Genomic DNA, 21,753 nt, shown 5'->3' with positions numbered 1-21,753 from the left:
TTGCTATTATAAGATTAGATTTCATTCAACATACATGAAACAATACCAATTAGACTTGGGTTTAAATTTAGACAATGTATAATATAACTCATTGAACAAAATGATTATATTAAATTTATAAAAAATCAAAATTCTTTTTCTATTTTTAATTATTATTATTATATAAGAAAATATCCCTATTTTATTAATAATTTGGTAATTTAAGATATGAGATTTCATTCCTCACACATTAAAAATATCCATTAGACATGTTGTAAATTAGACAAAATATAATATAACTCATTGAACAAAATGATTATATAAAATTTATAAAAAATCACAAATTAATTTTCTATTAAAAAATTATTAAAATATGTGAAAATATGACTATTACATTAATAATTTTCTAATTTAACATAGTAGATTTCATTCAAAATACATGAAACAATACCCATTAGACTTGTTTTTAAATTTAAACAAGTATAATATAACTCATAATATAAAATGATAATATTAAAATTTTAAAAAATCAAAAATTCATTTTCTATTTTTAATTATTATTTTATATGAAAATATCCCTATTTTATTAATAATTTGGTAATTTAAGATATAAGATTTCATTCCTCACACATTAAAATATATCCATTAGATCTATTTTTAAATGTGAACAAAATATTATATAACTCATTGAATAAAATGATAACAATAAATTTATAAAAAATCAAAAATTCATTTTCTATTTAAAAAATTATTAAAATATGTGAAAATATGACTATTTTATTAATAATTTGTAATTCAAGACATGAGATTTCATTCCTCTCACATTAAAATATACTTACTAGATTTATTTTTAAATTTAGAGAAAATATAATATAACTCATGAATAAATAAAATGATTATATTAAATTTATAAAAAATCATAATTCATTTTCTATTTTTATTATTATTTATATGAAAATATCCCTATTTTATTAATAATTTGCTAATTTAAGATATAAGATTTCATTCAACATACATGAAACAATACCCATTAGACATGTTTGTAAATTTAGACAATGTATAATATAACTCATTGAACATAATGATTATATAAAATTTATAAAAAATCACAAATTAATTTTCTATTTAAAAAATTATTAATATATGTGAAAATATAACTATTTTATTAATAATTTGGTAATTTAAGACATTAAATTTCATTCCTCACCACATAAAATATACTTACTAGATTTATTTTTAAATTAGAGAATATAATATAACTCATTGAATAAATTGATTATATTAAATTTATAAAAAAAAAAAATTCATTTTCTATGTTTAATTATTATTATATATGAAAATATGACTATGTTATTAATAATTTTCTGATTTAAGACATAAGCTTTCATTCCTCACACATCAAAATATACCCATTTGACTTGTTTTTAAATTTAGACAAAATATAATATAACTCATTGAACATAATGATTATATAAAATTTATAAAAAATCACAAATTAATTTTCTATTTAAAAAATTATTAAAATATGTGAAAATATGACTATTACATTAATAATTTTCTAATTTAACATAGTAGATTTCATTCAAAATACATGAAACAATACCCATTAGACTTGTTTTTAAATTTAAACAAAGTATAATATAACTCATAATATAAAATGATAATATTAAATTTATAAAAAATCAAAAATTCATTTTCTATTTTTAATTATTATTATATGAAAATATCCCTATTTTATTAATAATTTGGTAATTTAAGATATAAGATTTCATTCCTCACACATTAAAATATATCCATTAGATCTATTTTTAAATGTGAACAAAATATTATATAACTCATTAAATAAAATGATTATATTAAATTTATAAAAAATCATAAATTCATTTTCTATTTTTAATTATTATATATATGAAAATATCCCTATTTTATTAATAATTTGCTAATTTAAGATATAGATTTCATTCAACATACATGAAACAATACCCATTAGACATGTTTGTAAATTTAGACAATGTATAATATAACTCATTGAACATAATGATTATATAAAATTTATAAAAAATCACAAATTAATTTTCTATTTAAAAAATTATTAATATATGTGAAAATATAACTATTTTATTAATATTTGGTAATTTAAGACATTAATTTCATTCCTCACACATTAAAATATACTTACTAGATTTATTTTTAAATTTAGAGAAAATATAATATAACTCATTGAATAATTGATAATATTAAATCAAAAAAAGAAAAAATTCTAATTTTTAGTTATTATTATTAATATGTGTTAGGGGTTATGATGCAAACTAATCATCAGTCTCTACTCACATATTGAACCGTATATGAAAGATTTATAGAAATTGCCTATATCCAATCCCTTAAAAACGCTCTGCTTTCAACAGCCTACTATTTTAATATCGTTGAAAATATCCCTATTTTATTAATAATTTGCTAATTTAAGATATTAGATTTCATTCAACATACATGAAACAATACCCATTAGACTTGTTTTTAAATTTAGACAATGTATAATATAACTCATTAAATAAAATGATTATATTAAATTTATAAAAAATCAAAAATTCATTTTCTATGTTTAATTATTATTATATATGAAAATATAACTATTTTATTAATAATTTTCTGATTTAAGACATAAGCTTTCATTCCTCACACATCAAAATATACCATTTGACTTGTTTTTAAATTTAGACAATGTATAATATAACTCATTGACAAAATGATTATATTAAATTTATAAAAAATCAAAAATTCATTTTCTATGTTTAATTATTATTATATATGAAAATATGACTATGTTATTAATAATTTTCTGATTTAAGACATAAGCTTTCATTCCTCACACATCAAAATATACCCATTTGACTTGTTTTTAAATTTAGACAAAATATAATATAACTCATTGAATAAAATGATAATATTAAATTTATAAAAAATTGAAAATTCATTTTCTATTTTTAATTATTTATATATGTGAAGATAATATGCCTAATATATTAATAATTTGCTTATGTAAGACATAAGATTTTGTTTCTCACATATGAAACTCTTACCATAAGAATCATTTTTATATGTAGATTAACTATAATAATATAACTTATTAAATAAAATCATAACATGAAATAATAAAAAAAAATCTCAATTTTAATTTTTAATATGGTTAAATATGCCAATTTTTTTTTAAATTTACTAATAAATAATATCAGTTTTTTTTCGCAAAATTTAAATTTATTTTCGTTGCGTTGCGACGTGTGTCTTGTAAAGATGTGAATTTGATATGTTTAGTATTGCTTTGGTTATTCAACTCACAAATGCACACCAAATTTTGAAATGTGCATTGAACCATATTATTATTTTGTTTTTTTGACTACTCACAAGCGTGAACGCAACGTCGTATATTGGCACGTTACCTAGGTAGGTATATAATAGGATATTTTTGTTTGCCTAACTTTTCTTTTTTCGTATTTTTCTGCGAGTGTGTACAAATCACTATATTTTTATTTTTATTTTTATTAAGTATTATAAAGTAGCTATTGCGAAACAAGTGTGCGAATCGCTTTCTGTACTGTTTTCGTAGGCCGATCTGTGCTAATTGCATGCAGGATTTTATAATTTATTCTATAAATGCGGTGATGCTAAAAATCATAAAAATAATACTGTAGGTATTAATCGGCTTGTGCACTAGCCTTCGTTAACTATCACACGGTATTTAATAACGGCAGTGCTCTCTATGCGATAGATTGTTGTGAATTATTAACCAATGGCGATCGTTCACCACCATCAGAGGGCGGTTTTTGAGCCCTCGTGCTCTCCCTTGTCATGACGAGGATCGATGTTCGTAGTATATATAAATCTAAATCAATACCTATTCGATGTGAGGACGCCCGTGGTAGTCGGCGTCACCCAGCCGTACGGTAGACCTGTTTATAACAGTGTATTTCTTAAACGTTCATAAATTAAGTAAAGGGAATTTAGTAGTTATAATTGACTATCTAATGACCGACCAAAACCATCATTGCTTCATTGTGCGTTAGAAACCCATATCTGACGACACAGGAGCAGTTCAGACGTCTTCGACTAACCACATCCCTATACCGTCCTTACCACAAAATTTTTGTTACTCTACTTTGCAAAATTTTATTTTTTTGTTTAAGGAAACTGCCAACGGTATGAATAATAAATTGTATATTAAGACAAGTTATCATAGATAACGATTTTTTCATAGCTATAGGCGTTTCTGCTCAAATTATCGCCTATAGTTATCTTTAATCATCTAACATTCAACTGAAAAACGTACAATACCAATAAAATAGGTCATTGTAATTTTTAATTTTAAAATCGATTCATCGACCTCCATGGAAACATTAATATTGTCATTTTAACTAATTGGCCAGTAATAGCAATCAAACTAAAATATCAAATCACTAAAATTTTCATCGTAAATCTCAAAATTTGCGAGTAGAGAGGAAAACGCCGAGCTTCGGTGAATTGAGCCGACGAATCACGAGTGGGGTTACGCCACGCCACAGTCGGACGCACTACCGTACCGCGCCATTTAATGTTTCACAACAAAAATTAAATCATAATATCATATTATTTTAAATAGTATTTAAAGAAAATTAAACTAGATCATATTTTATTTTTATTTATTTATTCATATAATATTACGAAAATATTTTAAATTTTATAATTTTTGTATACATATTATATGTATGTAGATGATTCTGCGGAAGACTATACGGATAATCGGGAGTACACAGTATCATTGCTTTTTAAATTGGGAATACATAGATGTACGGGGAGAAAGTTGCGAAACTTTAAAGTTTATAATGGACAAATAATTGTAATAATATAATTTATTATTAATTAATCAAATAATGAAATCCAACTACAAAATACACTTGAATGTCGGTATTTGTTAAATATTAAATACCTAACCAATTCACTTAAAATATATTATTATAAATATAATACAATATTGCTCAGTTCAAAAAAACAATTTATTTATTCCAATACATAAATATTTTAGTAGATATATTGGAAATTATAAAATATATAATATTGCATTTTTAATAACTAAGTAATAGAATTGAAATTCAGTGGCGTATTTAAGATTTTATAGATTTTATTTTAAGATACTTATTACTGAGTTATTAGTTATTATTAATAGACAATAGGTAAGTAACAGCACATACATTTATAAAACTGTATTCTTTGGTTTTTAAGTTTATTATTCATAATTAATCTTATATTTTAAAACGGAAAGAACCTATAAGAATACAATCGGTGCATTCGAATCACATGCCAAAAAAAAAAATAATACAATATGTAATAATGCCTATTAATATAAATTTACAAATTTATATGTAGGACAAAAAACAGTAAAAAAATAGTGCACCAGCCAATACTCCCAACTTAAGGGTCTCAGAGCATCAATGTAGCTACTAAAGAAGGGACCTGGGCAGGGTTGGGATTTAAGCGCAGGCCATATAGGCTGCAGCCTAGGGCCCGCATCACCACACAGGGCCCTCACCACACACCACAAAACTAAAAAAAAAAAGTAGCTCCGTCTATATAGTATTATGCCCTTCCTATTTTCTACAAATCCTAAATCTGGCCTTGGACCTAGGCCCCGGAAAGGTAAACAGCTGCCTAGCTTGCCTAGGCAGAACTGAAGAAGTTCGGCACTGGTACTAGCGTGAGTGTTCGACTAAAATAAGTAGTGAATAACTATGATGGATTAAAAATTAACTAATGCATTAATAAATTATAAAAATAAGTTATAACTCGTATTTTAGTGCTTACTGCTTAAGATTGATTATAATTTGTATTCCATTGAATTATGAGAATGCCTATATATTTATATGAATATTGTACAAGCCTTTGCCCTGCTGCAGGCTGCAATATGTTTTGAAATAGCAACCAAACGCCTATTATTATAAAAGCTTGATAATAGCCGGATCGTTATTGCAGACAATAATAGTACAATAGGTACATATTTAATAGTAAGTCATGTACCCATAGACTACGAAAATCAACCATAATATTTCCAAATTCTTAATAAATTAATATTCAATATTATATTTATAATAAACTAATAAAGTGTAGCGTTTTCAATAATTGTATTCTGTTATGTTGTCATATACGTACGGTATTATTAAATTCACTAGTAAAAAAAAAAAAACCAAGGGGGGATCTATCCCCCCGTAAATACGCCACTGTTGAGGATTATACATATGTAGGTATAATATATAATACTATGTATAATCAAAAAAAAAAAAACCTTGCCCATAATTTTGCTAACATTATCGATAAATACATTGACATTAGCTTTGGATAGTTTTGTATTATTATACACGTATTAAACAGACGTGCATTGCACGCCATGCGTTCGACATAACGACATCAAGGTAGTTGCGATAACCGATAAGTACCATCAATAGTAATAGTTAAATATTTTTAACTTAAAAAACATAAATTCAATATCAGAAAATATATTATTATATAAATACATTACATTATAAATGTACCGACCTAATTATGAAATTTTCGTTTGAATTTTAATTTTGAGAATTGTCCGCGGAATTCGCTTATCCGTGGATATCAAGCCACCCTATTCCGCGGAGGATAATCGAGAGTACACTATGTATAAAAATAAACTGTTAAGATGCATGTCTTTTGCAGCCAATGTTTTCTATTTTTTATCACACCTCAAATTTATTAATTATTATTAATTGTACTCAAAGAGCATCACCTACCAGTTAAATGGTATTAATAAGTAATAATTTATAGGTAATAAATATATTTTATTATTTATTTTTTTTATTGGTTATTTGGTAGGTAGAATTATTTTTTACCAAAAACATTGCGTTTATACCTACATATATAAAGCCATAACGATTAAAGGTATTGATTTTGGGAACTTAAAATTTTGGTGTTTATTATATTATTCTATTTTACAATTTTATATACCTACCTACACACTACAACACACTGAATTTTTCAAAACATTAATATTGATTACCTATATGTTATCTGACTATCTCCTAACTTTATACGAGGCAAAAATATATTTTATTAGGTATATACTATATATTTATTATTTATATTAAAACAAAATAGTTATTACTTATTAATTATTATAGTTTTCATTGATCTATATATACTATAATTTTATTCTTTGTTTAAATATTTAATTTTGTATAAATATTAAATGTCAGTAAAAAAATTGTGCTATTATATTTTTTTGTTTCAGAATAAACTAAGTACAACCGTTAGCTATAAAAACTAAAATTTTTCTAATTGTCTAATTAAATATAATTAATTTTTAAATTCTTCACGAATTTTATCAAAATTTAAAGTTTAAATGATAAAAAATTATATCTTAGCATTTTTAATATTTTTAAATAACTATACCAACAAACTCTTGTAGAGCTATGTATTTAATTTTTAAGTTTTTTAATCAAGCATGTTTATTTAAACAAAAAATTAAAAAATGTTATTAATATTTAATAATTGAATGCCTATGAAAAAAAATTGTTCCAGTATTTTTGGATTTCTGTATTAACTGTAGTTATATGAAACCTTCTATTTCATTTTTAATTCATAGATATCTACCTATATAAATATTGAATATTTGATATATTTTTAACTACTACCTACCTATTTATCTTACACATTTTCATAGATTTGTCAAAATTTGAACTTCATACGCTGATAATCAAAAATTATTTTTGTTTAAATTTATTATATGTAATGTATTTTAATATTTTGAGCTACTATAAGAACAACTTTTGTGGAATCTTGTACTAAATTAAACATGCATCTTGGACCTTGTGTCCATGTTCGATCTTAAAAAAGTTTGTCAACAGGTTACAAATAAATAAAAATTTTTTGAAAATTTCAAACACCATGAAATTCTTCTAAAATGTCTGTTAATTTTGTATGTCCTATACCTAGAAAATAATAATTCAAGTAAAAGTGGAGTGTTTCAAGTTTCTACGGTCAATACTTTTTAAAATAGGTACAACGAAAAAATTTAAATCGTCGTATCGTCCATATTATTATGTTAGACCTATTGGCTATTATATTATTAGTATGTCCAATTTTATCATAATTTTTTTGTTCTGTGTTAAACATTTTAACTACAAAAAAAAAGTGCACATTTTCGTGATTTTACGTGCTAAAATCTTTTACACAGCCGCGTTAAGAGATAATATATTATATATTAGGCACAGTAGGTACACAGAAACAATATTTACAATATTTAAGCTCGTTGGATTGCGACGAAAACGGCCGACAGACAACGTACTTATTTGTAATAAATAAAAAAAAAAACGCATAGTAATCAAACGACGTCAGAAATCTAATGCGTACGAATGACCGTCGGTCAGCTGCTATCGCCGCCGCCGCTGGACGATCGTTTCGTAAAATAACAGCAGCAGTGAGTGTTGTTACTTAAAAAAAAATTTTTTTTTCAAATCCACAACCACAGCGATTAATCGGACACGGGATTTTGGACCCGATAAAACGCTCAGTACTGCGAACAGTCTATCGGAAAAAAATTGCAACCATAATACACTGCTTGCGCTGTTTACCCGTTTACCGCGAGTAAACACGTACCTAAGAACAAAAAAAATTATTCAACCGCTACTGATAAGAAGCAATAAAACACACTTTAACACTTATACGCTTATCTGTGTTGTCCGGCTTCCGCATTCAACACATACCTTCGTTTTTAATACTCACTCATCTACGATTACTGTGCGTTACCGATGCGAACAGGACAAGTGCGTTGGCGACACGACGTTTTATTCGCGTTATTCTATAATCCATAAGGCTGATTAGTTGATTTAAAAAGGTAAGAATGACGACTATCGTAGTCGACGTTAGTCGGTTTTTATTTTTGGTTTTTTTTTCGATTCCCATTGACGGTCGAACATCTACCTTCGAGTTTTCTCCACAATCAGCCAAGCACAGTTGAACGTTTCTAGGCCGATTGTCGAGAAGGGCATCAACGTATAGCATATTAATTTTTTCATTATTCTATAAAAATGCAATAAAGGTCGGCTAGAACAACGGACTTTTTTGACCGATAATCTTGGATTGTATATCCTTAGCAGCACAATGTATTTTTTTCTTACCTTTTCTGTTTTCAACAATATTCTTGTGTACGAGGTATTATACGTCATATTTATTGGATATTAATCGGTTTACACTAAATCATATAATGTAACATACACAATTGAAATCATTGTTTTTTTTTTTATCTATTTAAAAGTTGGTAAAGCAGGTATATGTTTGTATATAAAAAAAATAAAACATGACCTTTAATTAAAACAATAACAAAGTGATTGCATTATTTATTTTATAAATAACTTAATTGTTGGGCTTGCTATTCAATGAGCTAAAAAATAATGAAATATAATATGTACCTAATTATTATTATTATTATTGTTTTTTTTTTTTTTTTAATAGATAGGTATGATTTTGAATGGAAATAAACTTCAAAGTTGTATAGTTATCTAAAAATTATGATGTATAAAAATTTGCATATTATTATTATTAATAATAGACATTAACAAAACATAAATGATCACTGGGGTATGTAAAGGCTATTTATTTTTTACAATCGAATTCTTTTATAATTATATGACATATACTATGAGGTATATTATTTTTGATTGTCATCGCTATATGAAAAATCACCTAAATTTAGAAATGTAACTTATATTTTTGGATTTGAGTTATTTATATTGTGAAACAAATTTTAAATATGCATTTTCCTAAAATATATGTATAAGTATGAAATTCTGACCTGGGTTAAATATACATATGTATAAAAAAACATAATGTTGATTTGATTAATTTTATTTAATAGATTTTTAAAAAATGAACTTTTATGCTCACATAAATGTTGTTTATTTATATATTCAAGTAGGTATTAATATTTTTGTTTTTTATTTAATGCTGATTTCAGACTTAACAATGTCTCAATTCTTGAAACATGTAATTAAATGCAACATTTCACAAACGTATCTTCAGTATCTTCCATTAAAGGTAAATTAATTTTAATGCTTTAATTTTAAGTATTTATAATATAATTTTTTATAGAACATACAAGCTCGACATTTAAATTTATTAGAATGTCATAGCAAAGATTTATTACATAAACATGGAGTTACCGTTCAAAAGTTTAAAATTGTGGAAAATGCAAATGAAACAAACAATTTACTGAAATCATTTGGTATGTAGATCAGGACCCATGTGTTTAAAAAATATTTTGAATTGACAAAATTTATTATACAAAAATTAAATCTAATATTTATTTATTTTAAATAATAATTGTATACTTTATATTTTAGATGTAGATGAATATGTATTAAAAGCTCAAGTATTGGCCGGAGGACGAGGAAAAGGTCATTTTAATAATGGATTCAAAGGTGGTGTTCATGTCACAAAAGAGTAAGCAGTATATTCAATTAAAAAATTACATTTATGACCTAATTGTATTTAATATTTTGTTAATTAAAAATATTTTTGACTTTTTAAAAATTTAATATTACTTTTTTTTTCTAGGAGAACTAAGATTTATGATTTATTGAAGAATATGTTAGGTTATAAGTTAATTACTAAGCAAACTCCCAAAGATGGAATATTAGTTACCAAAGTTATGGTTGCGGAGTCTGTTGATATTAAAAGGGAAACTTACTTCTGTATTCTAATGGATAGGTGAGTTAAAAATTTTAAATAAATCTAACTTAAATTGTATATTTTTTCTAAAACATAAATGTGGGCATCTCAGATTGATTGTATGTTAAATGTTCTGTACTTTTTGCTTACAGAAGTCAAAATGGCCCAGTACTAATTGCTTCTCCAGCCGGAGGAATGGACATTGAAGATGTTGCTGAAAAATCACCCGAATTAATAAAAAAAATTCCCATTGACATATTTGAAGGTATTTCTGATAAAGTTGCATTAGATGTAGCCAAATTTTTAAATTTTAATGGACCATTGGCATCGGTGGTAAGTATTATACTACTCATACTTAAATACCAACTATTTATAATTCATTTAACTTTTTTTCACAGGCAGCAAATGAAATAAAAAGATTATGGGAATTCTTTTTGTCTGTTGATGCAGTTCAAATAGAAATTAATCCATTAGTTGAAACATTGGACAATAAAGTTGTATGTGTTGATGCTAAAATTCAATTTGATGATAATAGTCAGTTTAGACATAAAGAAATATTTGAGTTGGATGAAACAAGTGAATCAGACCCTCGTGAAGTAATGGCTAATAAACATAACTTGAATTACATCGGTATGGATGGAAATATTGGATGTTTAGGTAAAATATTTTTATTTTTGTTCACTACAATATAAATCAATAAAAAATGTTTATTTATCTTATTGCATTAGTTAATGGAGCTGGTCTTGCTATGGCTACTATGGATATAATTAAATTGCGAGGTGGAGAACCAGCCAACTTTTTGGATGTTGGAGGAAATGTAAACGAAAATCAAGTATATGAAGCATTCAAACTGTTAACATTAGGTAAGTACTCTAAATTAGCGGTTCTCAAACTGGTATGCGAAGACTACATGGTGGTACACGTAAGGTCAAATGGTGGTAGAACGGAAAATTAAAAGTAAATATTCAAATCTGATTTCATTAAAAATGTGTTATTTAATTCATATCTTATTTTAAAAATACTAATGAATAAAAACAATTATACTGTAGTATTTTACTGCCATATTACTTAAAATAAATGTATTTAACTAAAAAGTAAAGTATTTAATTGACAATTTGGATCGTTCTATTTATAGGTCATTAGTGGTACGTGATTGATTAATAATACACCTAAGTGGTACAAAAAAAAAATAAATTTGAGAACCGCTGCTCTTAATAATTTATTTATTTTCTGATACTAATTAAAATAATTCTTGCAGATTCATCTGTTAAAGCAATTTTGGTTAATGTTTTTGGTGGAATTGTAAATTGTGCAACAATTGCAAAAGGCTTAATAAATGCTTCAAGAAAGTTGGACTTACAAGTACCATTAGTTGTAAGATTAGAAGGTAAGTTTTTAGTCAAAATTTTCTTTATAAGTACAATATCTTTAGAGCACTAAAGAGATTGCGCAGTACCCAAGTAATTTATTACTTTTAAACAAGTTAATTTAATTAGTATTTATTAATTTTACTTTACTAGTTTCTCTTACTAAATATGTTGACTGTAAAGTATTAGAAGTATTTTTGATTTAAAAAAATGTTGTCATTTTGTTATTTTTTATTTTAAAAAATTGCATCGACCTTCTATAATTTGTATAGTTTTATCATAATAAAGGTTTGATAAATATTGTGAAATATTAAAATTTTGATACTGCTACTAGTCACAGCTAATAGCTAAACTAATTTATCAGATGTTAATTTTAATTTTTAAAATTTACACTATTAAATGTTAGTCTAAATGTCTGAGTGTAGTCATTATTTCAGTATTTTATCAATGTTATAACTATTTAAAATAATGTAGTCAACTATTACATTAGTGTTTTATATTTACAAGAATTCTTCATTTTTCTTGTATAATTTATATTTAATATGTAATTTTTTTTTCAGGTACAAATGTGTCTGCTGGTAAAAAACTTTTGGAAGAATCTGGATTACTTATTGAATTTGCTTCAGATCTCGATGAAGCAGCCAAAAAGGCTATTTCATCTCTAAAGAAATAAGAATTAAATTATTAGATGTATTTTGTTAAATATTTTCTATCAGGCTTTGTATACATTTTTAACTTATATTGTTGGTTTCAAAACTATATTTTATACATGAATATTTTATAATTTAAATAAATGATTTGTAAAACCAATTATTTGAAATTGTTTTACTAAAGATTTAATGAAAATGATTTCTTTTTTCTTTTGTCGATCTTTTAAATGTTAAATAATGAAGCCAAAAAAATATCATATGCTTTATTTTCCATTTCCTATTCAATTGAGAAGTTTAATTAGAAATGTGATGATGTAATAATGTGTTGTGTACCTAGTGAGAGTTCATGTTAATGCATGATTCAGTACAAGGAAGTTGCTAGATACTTTAAAACCAAATCTAAAATATTTAATTTTAAACTTGAATATAAAAATATGTAAAATTATGTTCATCAATTAAATGAAAGCAGACCGATATTAGTTTTTAAAGAGTAGTACATAGTCAATTAATAATTTTACTAATTGAGTGTATTAATCTAAAAAAAAATTTAAAAGTAAATTACAAATATCAAAAAATAAATAATATATTAGTTCTCCAAGCAAAAGTTTCTTGAAAAAAGTTTTTTAATTTCATTGACAGCATTTTAGTGTAACAGCAGTAAGTGGCTAAATCTTTAGACAGTTATATGTAGTCATAATTTTATGATTAATAGTTACTTTTAAATCATAATCATACAGATATGAGTGTTCCTCATTATTTTATATAAAAAAGTACTATACTACATTTAAATATCATAAATTTATTCAATGTAAACACTTACAATATTTAATATTTTTAAATTAGTCTTTGAATTTAATAGAAAAAACAATGTTCAAATTTATTAAGATTATTAAATAGTAGTATTATTTATTTAATTTTTCCTCTCTAAAGTATAACTTGATTGTACCATACCAACGAGCTATTATGACATATTTTCAATTTTCAATGATACAACAATTTTAATAGACTAAAAAGATTCAAAGATATTGAAAAATTATTCAAAATTCAAATTAAATAAAATCATTTTTAAAGGCTAATACTATCAGTCATGGATCAAATACAGATATATATGAGCTGTTGAGATTGTCGAAATTGATAGGATTAATAATAACTATCAATTAAGCAGTATCACACATCTCAATAATATTTTCCTCAGAAAATTTGTAAAAATTTAATTTTTATAAGCAACTTTACATATTCAAATTTTAGTTGTATTTTATTTTTAAACTTTTAATTAATATCAAGACAATTCCTGTAACTCTCTCGTAACCTTTGGTACAACACGACATTTATAAACTTACAAACAAATTATCTTCATGAAACTAAACGCAAATCGAATGCAATAACAATATCTCAACGCTTTAATCTTACTTCATAAATTAGTAGTACTAACCATGATAAAATTGATTTTTAAGTCATGGTACTAATTCTTCACCGAACACTTCCATACAGTGTAGCGTCTATCGAGATACTTTTCAATTCAAATTTCACGGTTATCGACAGTTTTGTAGTTCGTTCATTTCATTAACGTTTAGTAGTAACTTAAAATACTATAACGAGCTTGCCTTCTAACAATTTACATTAATGTTATTGGAAAAATCAAATTATTTTAATGGGTAAAAATGAAAAAAAAAATGACTGATAATATTTTCTCATCATCATTATCAAACTGGTCGTGACTCGTGGAACAAATTAATTTCGTACGAATAGCGTCAAAAGATTATTTTGTAGTACAAAACGACTTGTCGGGCAAGCAATAAATTCAACGTGTAACAAATATGATAACGTTATCAGTGATTTATATTCAAAACTTTTGAACTGTCTCAATGTTACCTACTGCGTGTAACTATAAAACACGAATCCTTTGTGGACGATGCGGTATAGTATGAAAAGAAATGGCATTTAGTTTCCTTTCTGATTAATACTACAACTGCAAAAACTCATTTATCGTTGCTTTCTGCCGTGTACATAGTACAAAATGGCCAGCAATCCTTCGGCACTGATAGTGATCAACGAAGAATTGGGCGACAACTTTGAGGATCTAATAACTCGTTGTAAAAAGTATAAACAAGTTCTACAAAACAGAAAACATGATATTACTCAGAAAGTAAGTCGGATTTCAGCGTATATGTGAAATTTATGACGATATGTACTTACTTAAATATTGTATGTTCAGATCAATTCCCAAGTGGTTGGGTCAAACTCAAACATGGTCAAGACCCTAAATAAAATACACGAAGAGCGGCTATCAATTATTTCGTTGAGAAAAGAAGTTGAACAGCTCAAGTCAAAGTATGCCGGATTCAAGAAGGAAACTGAGAGTATTAGAATCATATTTCAGAAGTTGATCGAAGATTTAAAATACAATTGTAATCGGATGATATACTTTATGTGTCTTCAGTGTATTACTTCCAGAAGGTATGCGTTTATTTGTTTCACTTGGAACACAATGTAAAAAAATGTATGATTTTATTTAAACAATCCTTAGCAATAAAATGAGAACAGATTTGATGAGTAAACGTGACAGTGAAGCTGTTAAGTCGTACAAGATTTTGTGTGAACTTAGTTTTGCCATGAGCACTGTTCCATGTAAACATTTGATCTCCTATATCACCAGATTAATTAACTATTGGCATTGTGTACTTGAAAAATTTTATTTGGAGTAAGAATTATTTAGCCATGATAAGAAATAATTAAAAGCTTTCTACAAAAATTGTGATTATGATTACTTTTTTTTTTGTGTAGAGATTTTGAAATTACTTTAAAACAAATGAACTGGCCATTTACAATGAACGAAATAACAGATAATGCAAAATTAAATAACTTCAAACAACAGTTTCAACGTTTAGCCGATATGTTGATAAAAGTTCAACTTCCGTATCCTTTTTATGAACAATATAAATGTACACAATTAAATGATATAATGTTTAAAAATCCTTAGCTCACATTGTAGTAAAAATGATCATACTGAATTCGATGAGCAAACATCACAATTATTAGAACATTATTCTCATGTATCCATGCCAATAATTATGATATTAGTACCTTTTCGAAAAAGATTTTTTTACCATTTTACTGGCAAAAAACAGACCAACAAACCTGATAAACCTGAATGGTTTTTATCTAGAGTATTGAGCTGGATTAGAGATTATAGAACATTTGTTGTAGATTGGCTGGGTCCAGTCTACTCAGAAAATGGAAAAAGACCAATCGACTCTCAAGTAAATAATAATTTTATTGCAATATCAGAAAATTGATCATAGATAATTTTGCATTTTATAATTTTTGTATTTCTTTTTACAGCATGATTTTATTAAAGGATTATTGCAGTTTGTTGTAGTTAAACTTGATTCAGATTTGTCACATTTTCAACTGGAAGATATTGTATTTTCACATATTGTAGATGAAACATTAGCATTTGAACATGAATTGAGAAAAGTGTATAATTATCCAAATGATTATCCAAGTGTTACAGAAGTTTTAACTCAAGCTCAAATCTTCTTCAAATGGATTAACATGGAACGAAAATGTAAGACATTTTATATTAAATGTTATTTATAAATATTATTAAATTAATTTTTATATTATTAAGATGCTCATATCAAAATGGATGAAATTCTACAGAATAAAGAACAGTGGAAGATCTTAGTTTATGATAGTCAATATTGTATGACCGTATGTGCGGATAGTTTTTTAACTTTGTTAAACACTATGAGCGATCGATATAGTATACTTCGTCAACCAAGACATAAGTAAGAATATATATAAATCTATAATTATGGGGTTGGTAACAACTAACAAATAATATATGTATGTTAAACCATACACCTTGAAGCAGAGATCTCTAAACTATTTTTTTAGGGGGCTGTCGAAAGCTCTCAGAGAGCAAAAAGTATATAAACGCGTATAATTTTTAATTTCAAAGAAATATCATTAAAAAAAAATTTAAATTATACAAATAATAATCTTAGCCGGAAGACTTATATTCTTAAATTAACGTACCTATCAATTCTTTTTTTTCATACACATTTCTTTAACTGATTTAAAATTACCACCAGTAAATCTTTTCATTATTTTTGTCAATATAACAATATGTGAAATACAAAATTTAGCCTTTCTAGAAACTTTGTTGATATTATTTTGTTTTTTAAAGACAATATAGTTGAAATGAAAATTATTTTTACAAGCAACTGCAATTGTAATATCAGCTGTTATTTCCCAGTAAATTTTAAAATGTTTTATAATGAATATTGTATTCTTTAACCTTACAACCAAAATTATAGGCGTACGCACGGGGGCAGCAGAGGTAGCATATGCTACCCCTGAACTTTCTTTAGGGCTACCGCAGCTGGCAAATATTTAATAATGTTTTATTTACAATTTCAATTAAATACCCATTTCTTTTCTTTTTTTTTTTTTTTAATAAATTTCTTCAGTTTATTTATAATTATTTAAAAATATATATTTTATATTGTTATTAATGTTAATTTATTTTATTATATTATAAATAATAAATATTAATCATAGGCTTGTGGAAAAGGACACCTTAGTTTTAGTACTTTACTGTATAATTTTTTTTATTCAAAAAACAAATAACCAATACAATTAAAATTTTGGTGCCCTATACTTTTTTTTTTTTTTTTTTTAATCGGCAATACACCCACCACCTAGAAACGCCGCCGTGAAACAATGCTTCGAGTGGAAGGTCGCCATCGTTTATTGAGCAACATAAATACAATTATAATAATACAATAGCAAATGATGATAGTACAATAAACGATCTGCGTCGTTGAGGATGGGGGTAGGCGGTACAATCCCCCACCACACAGCCCCTTATAATTGATTTAATTATTTTGTGTTCCTTTCCTTCTTCATACTGCGGGGAGGTAGCCTCGCAGTCTTGAGGCTGGGGGCACATCCCAGCCCTATACTAAAAAAAGTAAAACTATAGTCTGAGTTTAATAGTAAATTTGAAGAATGGGAATTAATTTCTTGCTGCTTCTGAAACTGGAGTCTGCGTACGCCTATGACCAAAATATTTTCTTTGCAAAGTAAGCATTATTTTATTACCAGAATCAATAACTTTAAATATTTTAAGAGTTATTTTTTTATTAAAAATTCAACATTCTGAACAATATTACTTATCTATCCTCTCCCTAAAATGTATAATGAGTAAAAATAAATTTAAAAAAAATAACATGATAAGAACACTTGTCATTAATAAGTTATTGATAATTGATAAATTTCACATACTTTTAGTTTATTTATTGTCTTGTTGGAGTGAGGAATGGTAAAAATGTGTTTGTGAAAACCTCTGCTCTACAGTACAAAAATAAATAAATATATATTAATAAATTAATTACTAAATAATTTTTTTGGTTTGTTTATTCTAATAAATAACTCATTTTTGTTTTTAGACTTCAGTTTTTAAAATTACAAACTGATCTATTGGAAGAATTTAGACAAAATATAGTTGCTGAAGAAATTGAATCTAATGAATATTTATCAGAAATGTTGTGTACATTGCATTATATATCATACACCCTTTATAACTGGGGAACCAATATGGTTTGTTAATATAAAATAACTATTAATTATTAAATATATTGAAAAGAAATGACAAAAAACTGTTGAAAATCAATCTAAACATTTCTTTGAATTTATAAATGTTAAGGTGTATACTCACATAGTGGTAAATGTTGGCATTTCGTTAATATTTATAAAAATAAAGACTTTTACCAGTGTTGGTTATCATATACATTACTATTTTAGGTATTTGGTGAATGTTGGATATTCTTATAAAAATGAAAAATCAATTTTTTGTACATTTTATAATTAATTATTATACAAATATTGATTTTATTTTTTTCAACCAAATGAATCTTTGTAACATTTTGAGTTAAGCCAAATTGTCTCTACAGCATATCATTTAGAGTTTTTTTTTATATATATTTAACTTTTAGGTGACATCTTGGTACTTCAAAATTTTATATGTATGTGGAACATGATAGGGTGCCGTAGAAACAAAATCCTGTTTTTTTAATAACTACAAAGTATACCCTTAGTTACTAGGTACATAACTATTTTCGAAACTTATGCATTTTATTTATAATTTTATCTTACCAAGCCTTGGTTCTCACTTTTTGAATGCTTGGTTGATACCTTTTTCAGAAGCTTGATAGTGCTTTGTTTTATAACAATTTCCCTTTGTTCACTGTAAATAGATGTATAAATTTATTTATAATGCCATTTTAATATGTGAAAGTCATTATATATTACAATAACTACTGTTAAAATGTTTTGAAGATCCATGTGTCCACAGTCAATGTATGGATCATACTAATATATTATAATAATTATCACGTACAAGGCATAAATACTAAATTTTTTGTGCCCTAACATATCTGTATTATTATACTTAAATTCAAAATCTCTAAAACAAAATGTCTCAAAAAAATACAGAATCTATCTTTATTATATTACAATAAAGTGATAACATTGTCATTTAAAAAATATCATAATTGTAGTATAATGTATGATCTTAAGATAATAGCTCATATACACTGTACTTGTAATCCTGTTAACATTCACAATTACCGAATATCATTTTTATATGTCAACAATCACTAATTATTGACTAAAAACACTTTTGACAACATTCGCTAAGAATTTTGAAATAAGTTGTTGTTTACCAGCTTAGACATACATCTTGGCATAAAAATTTAAAAAAAGTAACTTATTTTATACATATTTTTAAAACTTTTGGCTATTCTATTAATTTACTATTTAAACCTAAATATTTTTATATAATTTGTTTGATTTTTGTTTCAGCACTTTTTATCTTTATTGAATTATAAATGTGAATTAGAAAATGAAGTAAGAAGTAGGAGTGAAAGTGAGTTTACAGAAGTATTAGACACTGCAGATACAGTATTTGATGATTCGATAAGATTATACAATTTGGGAATAGATAATTTACTTAATTGTTTAACAGAAAACATTATGACCAAAGTTAAATACATTTCAAAACAATATAAACGTGATAGGTAAATATTCCTTTGAAATAATCTAAGAGAAAGTGAAAAATTTAGCTGAAAATAAATTATAATATTATGTCATATTATTTCATTTTTAAATATGCCTTAAAAATACTTGTTTATGGTTATTATACAAATATGTTGAAATTGTAATAACAAAAGACTAATATTATTCTGTATATAGTATATATAGTTCTGGTTACTGAACAGTCTTCTTTGCACGCCTTTCATATTATTTCTAATTGTTATTGTTTAACAAATTGTAATATATTTTATTAAATAAAAATATATTTATATTTAATGAAAATGATTATAAGCTGGATTGATTGAAACATTTTCTAATTGTGTTTATGTAAATTTAACAACAAAATATATTTTTTTAGATGGCATATAATGGAATCCTTAGTTGATGAAAACAAATACAGTATTACAGACAGTGGTTGGATGATGTATGAAACTTTTACAGAAAATTTGAATACATTAAATAAAAGTTTACCTACTTCCTTATTTAATAAATGTTGGCCAATATTAGCTACTAAGATGTCAACGGTCAGTACACAATTAGTGAGTTATGTAAATCAGCTTAATAAATGTATTCTATTTGTTACAGTTTCTTTTTAATGACGTTTTGTTAGCCAATATGTTCAACAGAGGTGGTGCTCAACATCTTCTGTGTGATGTACGATATAAACTACTCCCCATTTTTTCAAAATATACAACTAAACCTAGTATCTATATTGAACGGTAAAAATATAATTAATAATTTATTTATTATCAAAAAAGATGTGTTTATCAATTTAATCATATATAATAAAATCATAATAATTTTTAGGTTATTAGAAGCTTGCAGAGTTCTAAATTTTGAACCTAACTTTAAACCAGTTATTTTAAAACGGAATGAAGTATCAGAAATATTACTACGTCGTATTGAACACGGAAATGTGCTTGAATTGGGATAATTTAAATGAACTTTGTTAAATGATATTATAGCTGATGTGAATGTACTGAATTCAAGGCTTAAGCTGTTGTTGGTTTTAAAATAATACTATTTATTTTATGTTTAATTGATTAAAAATGTAATTTTTTGTAAAAACTATTATAAAAAATGTTTGGACTTAGGAAATAAATCTACACACATTTATTATTATTATTAGTTATTTATTTTTCAATATAATTAAATTCCAATCACATTGTCATACTTGCTACTCAAAAATAACAATTTAAATGTTCTATCCAAAACTACCTTCAAAGCAGAAAATTTAAGTATTTTTCAACTACTTATCATGTATAAATATATGAAAAATAAAATTAAAATAAACACATGAAAAATTCATTCACATTTATTGTTCAACTCAGAATCTAAACCAAGTCATAATAACTGCTGAAAAATTACAAATTACAAATTTTTGTTTAAATTTCCTTAAAATATGGCTGTAAGAATTAGATAGCTAAGTAAATAATCAAAGAAATTATGTAATAACACTACCTTAACTACGGTCATGGCTTAAAATAATACATATTATCATAAATAAATCAACACCTTAAATGCTACAAGTACATGGCTGACTAGTGGCTTGTCATTCTTGTGTATATTTGTTGTGTTTGTGTTTAAAAGAGAAAAAATTTTATTTAACAAAATCAAAAGTCAATTGTTATAAGAATTTTTCATGCTATGTTTTTGCTAAGCGTAAAGAAATTTTTTTTATTATCTAAAATCAATTGTTCTGTGTACACATATTTATACATGAACATGGTTTAGGAAACAGCTAAATTTACATAAAAACAAAAATGGTAAGTTATGGTGAATCTCCATAACTATAAGGTAGATGTAGGGAATACATACATGTCAGTTAACATGTTAAGATAGTATTCACAGAGTAAATAGTAAAATCTATGAAGATTCTTTAAATTTCTTGAGTAAAAATTACCACAGTTATATCTTATAACAGATTAATTGTTATTATA

The 21,753-nt window shown here is 25.2% G+C and overlaps 2 protein-coding genes across 2 annotated transcripts; both read left to right on the top strand.

The window, feature by feature from the left end:
• The first annotated feature begins 8,486 nt into the window (after positions 1–8,486).
• Positions 8,487–12,875, top strand: LOC126554880 (succinate--CoA ligase [GDP-forming] subunit beta, mitochondrial-like). Its single transcript, XM_050209885.1, has 10 exons — positions 8,487–8,863; positions 9,983–10,062; positions 10,117–10,249; positions 10,368–10,467; positions 10,582–10,734; positions 10,848–11,028; positions 11,094–11,352; positions 11,424–11,558; positions 11,954–12,082; positions 12,623–12,875. The coding sequence occupies exons 2-10, from the start codon at positions 9,991–9,993 to the stop codon at positions 12,733–12,735; spliced, it is 1,275 nt and encodes a 424-aa protein (XP_050065842.1). The 5' UTR covers positions 8,487–8,863; positions 9,983–9,990; the 3' UTR covers positions 12,736–12,875.
• Positions 12,876–14,560: 1,685 nt separating this feature from the next.
• On the top strand, positions 14,561–20,938 carry LOC126554879 (RAD50-interacting protein 1-like). Its single transcript, XM_050209884.1, has 12 exons — positions 14,561–14,858; positions 14,928–15,169; positions 15,240–15,413; positions 15,497–15,628; positions 15,705–15,972; positions 16,055–16,280; positions 16,344–16,503; positions 18,169–18,319; positions 19,583–19,797; positions 20,172–20,337; positions 20,399–20,532; positions 20,621–20,938. Exons 1-12 carry the CDS (start codon positions 14,730–14,732, stop codon positions 20,745–20,747), a joined length of 2,124 nt encoding a protein of 707 aa, XP_050065841.1. The 5' UTR covers positions 14,561–14,729; the 3' UTR covers positions 20,748–20,938.
• Positions 20,939–21,753: the final 815 nt, after the last annotated feature.

Source organism: Aphis gossypii, unplaced genomic scaffold (assembly GCF_020184175.1).
Source record: "Aphis gossypii isolate Hap1 unplaced genomic scaffold, ASM2018417v2 Contig00633, whole genome shotgun sequence".
Taxonomy (NCBI): domain Eukaryota; kingdom Metazoa; phylum Arthropoda; class Insecta; order Hemiptera; family Aphididae; genus Aphis; species Aphis gossypii.
The sequence above is the reverse complement of the archived record's forward strand: the minus strand, read 5'-3'. Positions and strand labels throughout refer to the sequence as shown.

Coding starts and splice junctions, on each gene's coding strand:
- LOC126554880 (XM_050209885.1), top strand. CDS start 9,991: ATGTCTCAATTCTTGAAACATGTAATTAAATGCAACATTTCACAAACG. Junction 11,029..11,093: donor ATGGACCATTGGCATCGGTG/GTAAGTATTATA, acceptor TTTTTTTCACAG/GCAGCAAATGAAATAAAAAG. Junction 12,083..12,622: donor ATTAGTTGTAAGATTAGAAG/GTAAGTTTTTAG, acceptor TTTTTTTTTCAG/GTACAAATGTGTCTGCTGGT.
- LOC126554879 (XM_050209884.1), top strand. CDS start 14,730: ATGGCCAGCAATCCTTCGGCACTGATAGTGATCAACGAAGAATTGGGC. Junction 16,281..16,343: donor GATTAACATGGAACGAAAAT/GTAAGACATTTT, acceptor TATATTATTAAG/ATGCTCATATCAAAATGGAT. Junction 19,798..20,171: donor AAACAATATAAACGTGATAG/GTAAATATTCCT, acceptor ATATTTTTTTAG/ATGGCATATAATGGAATCCT.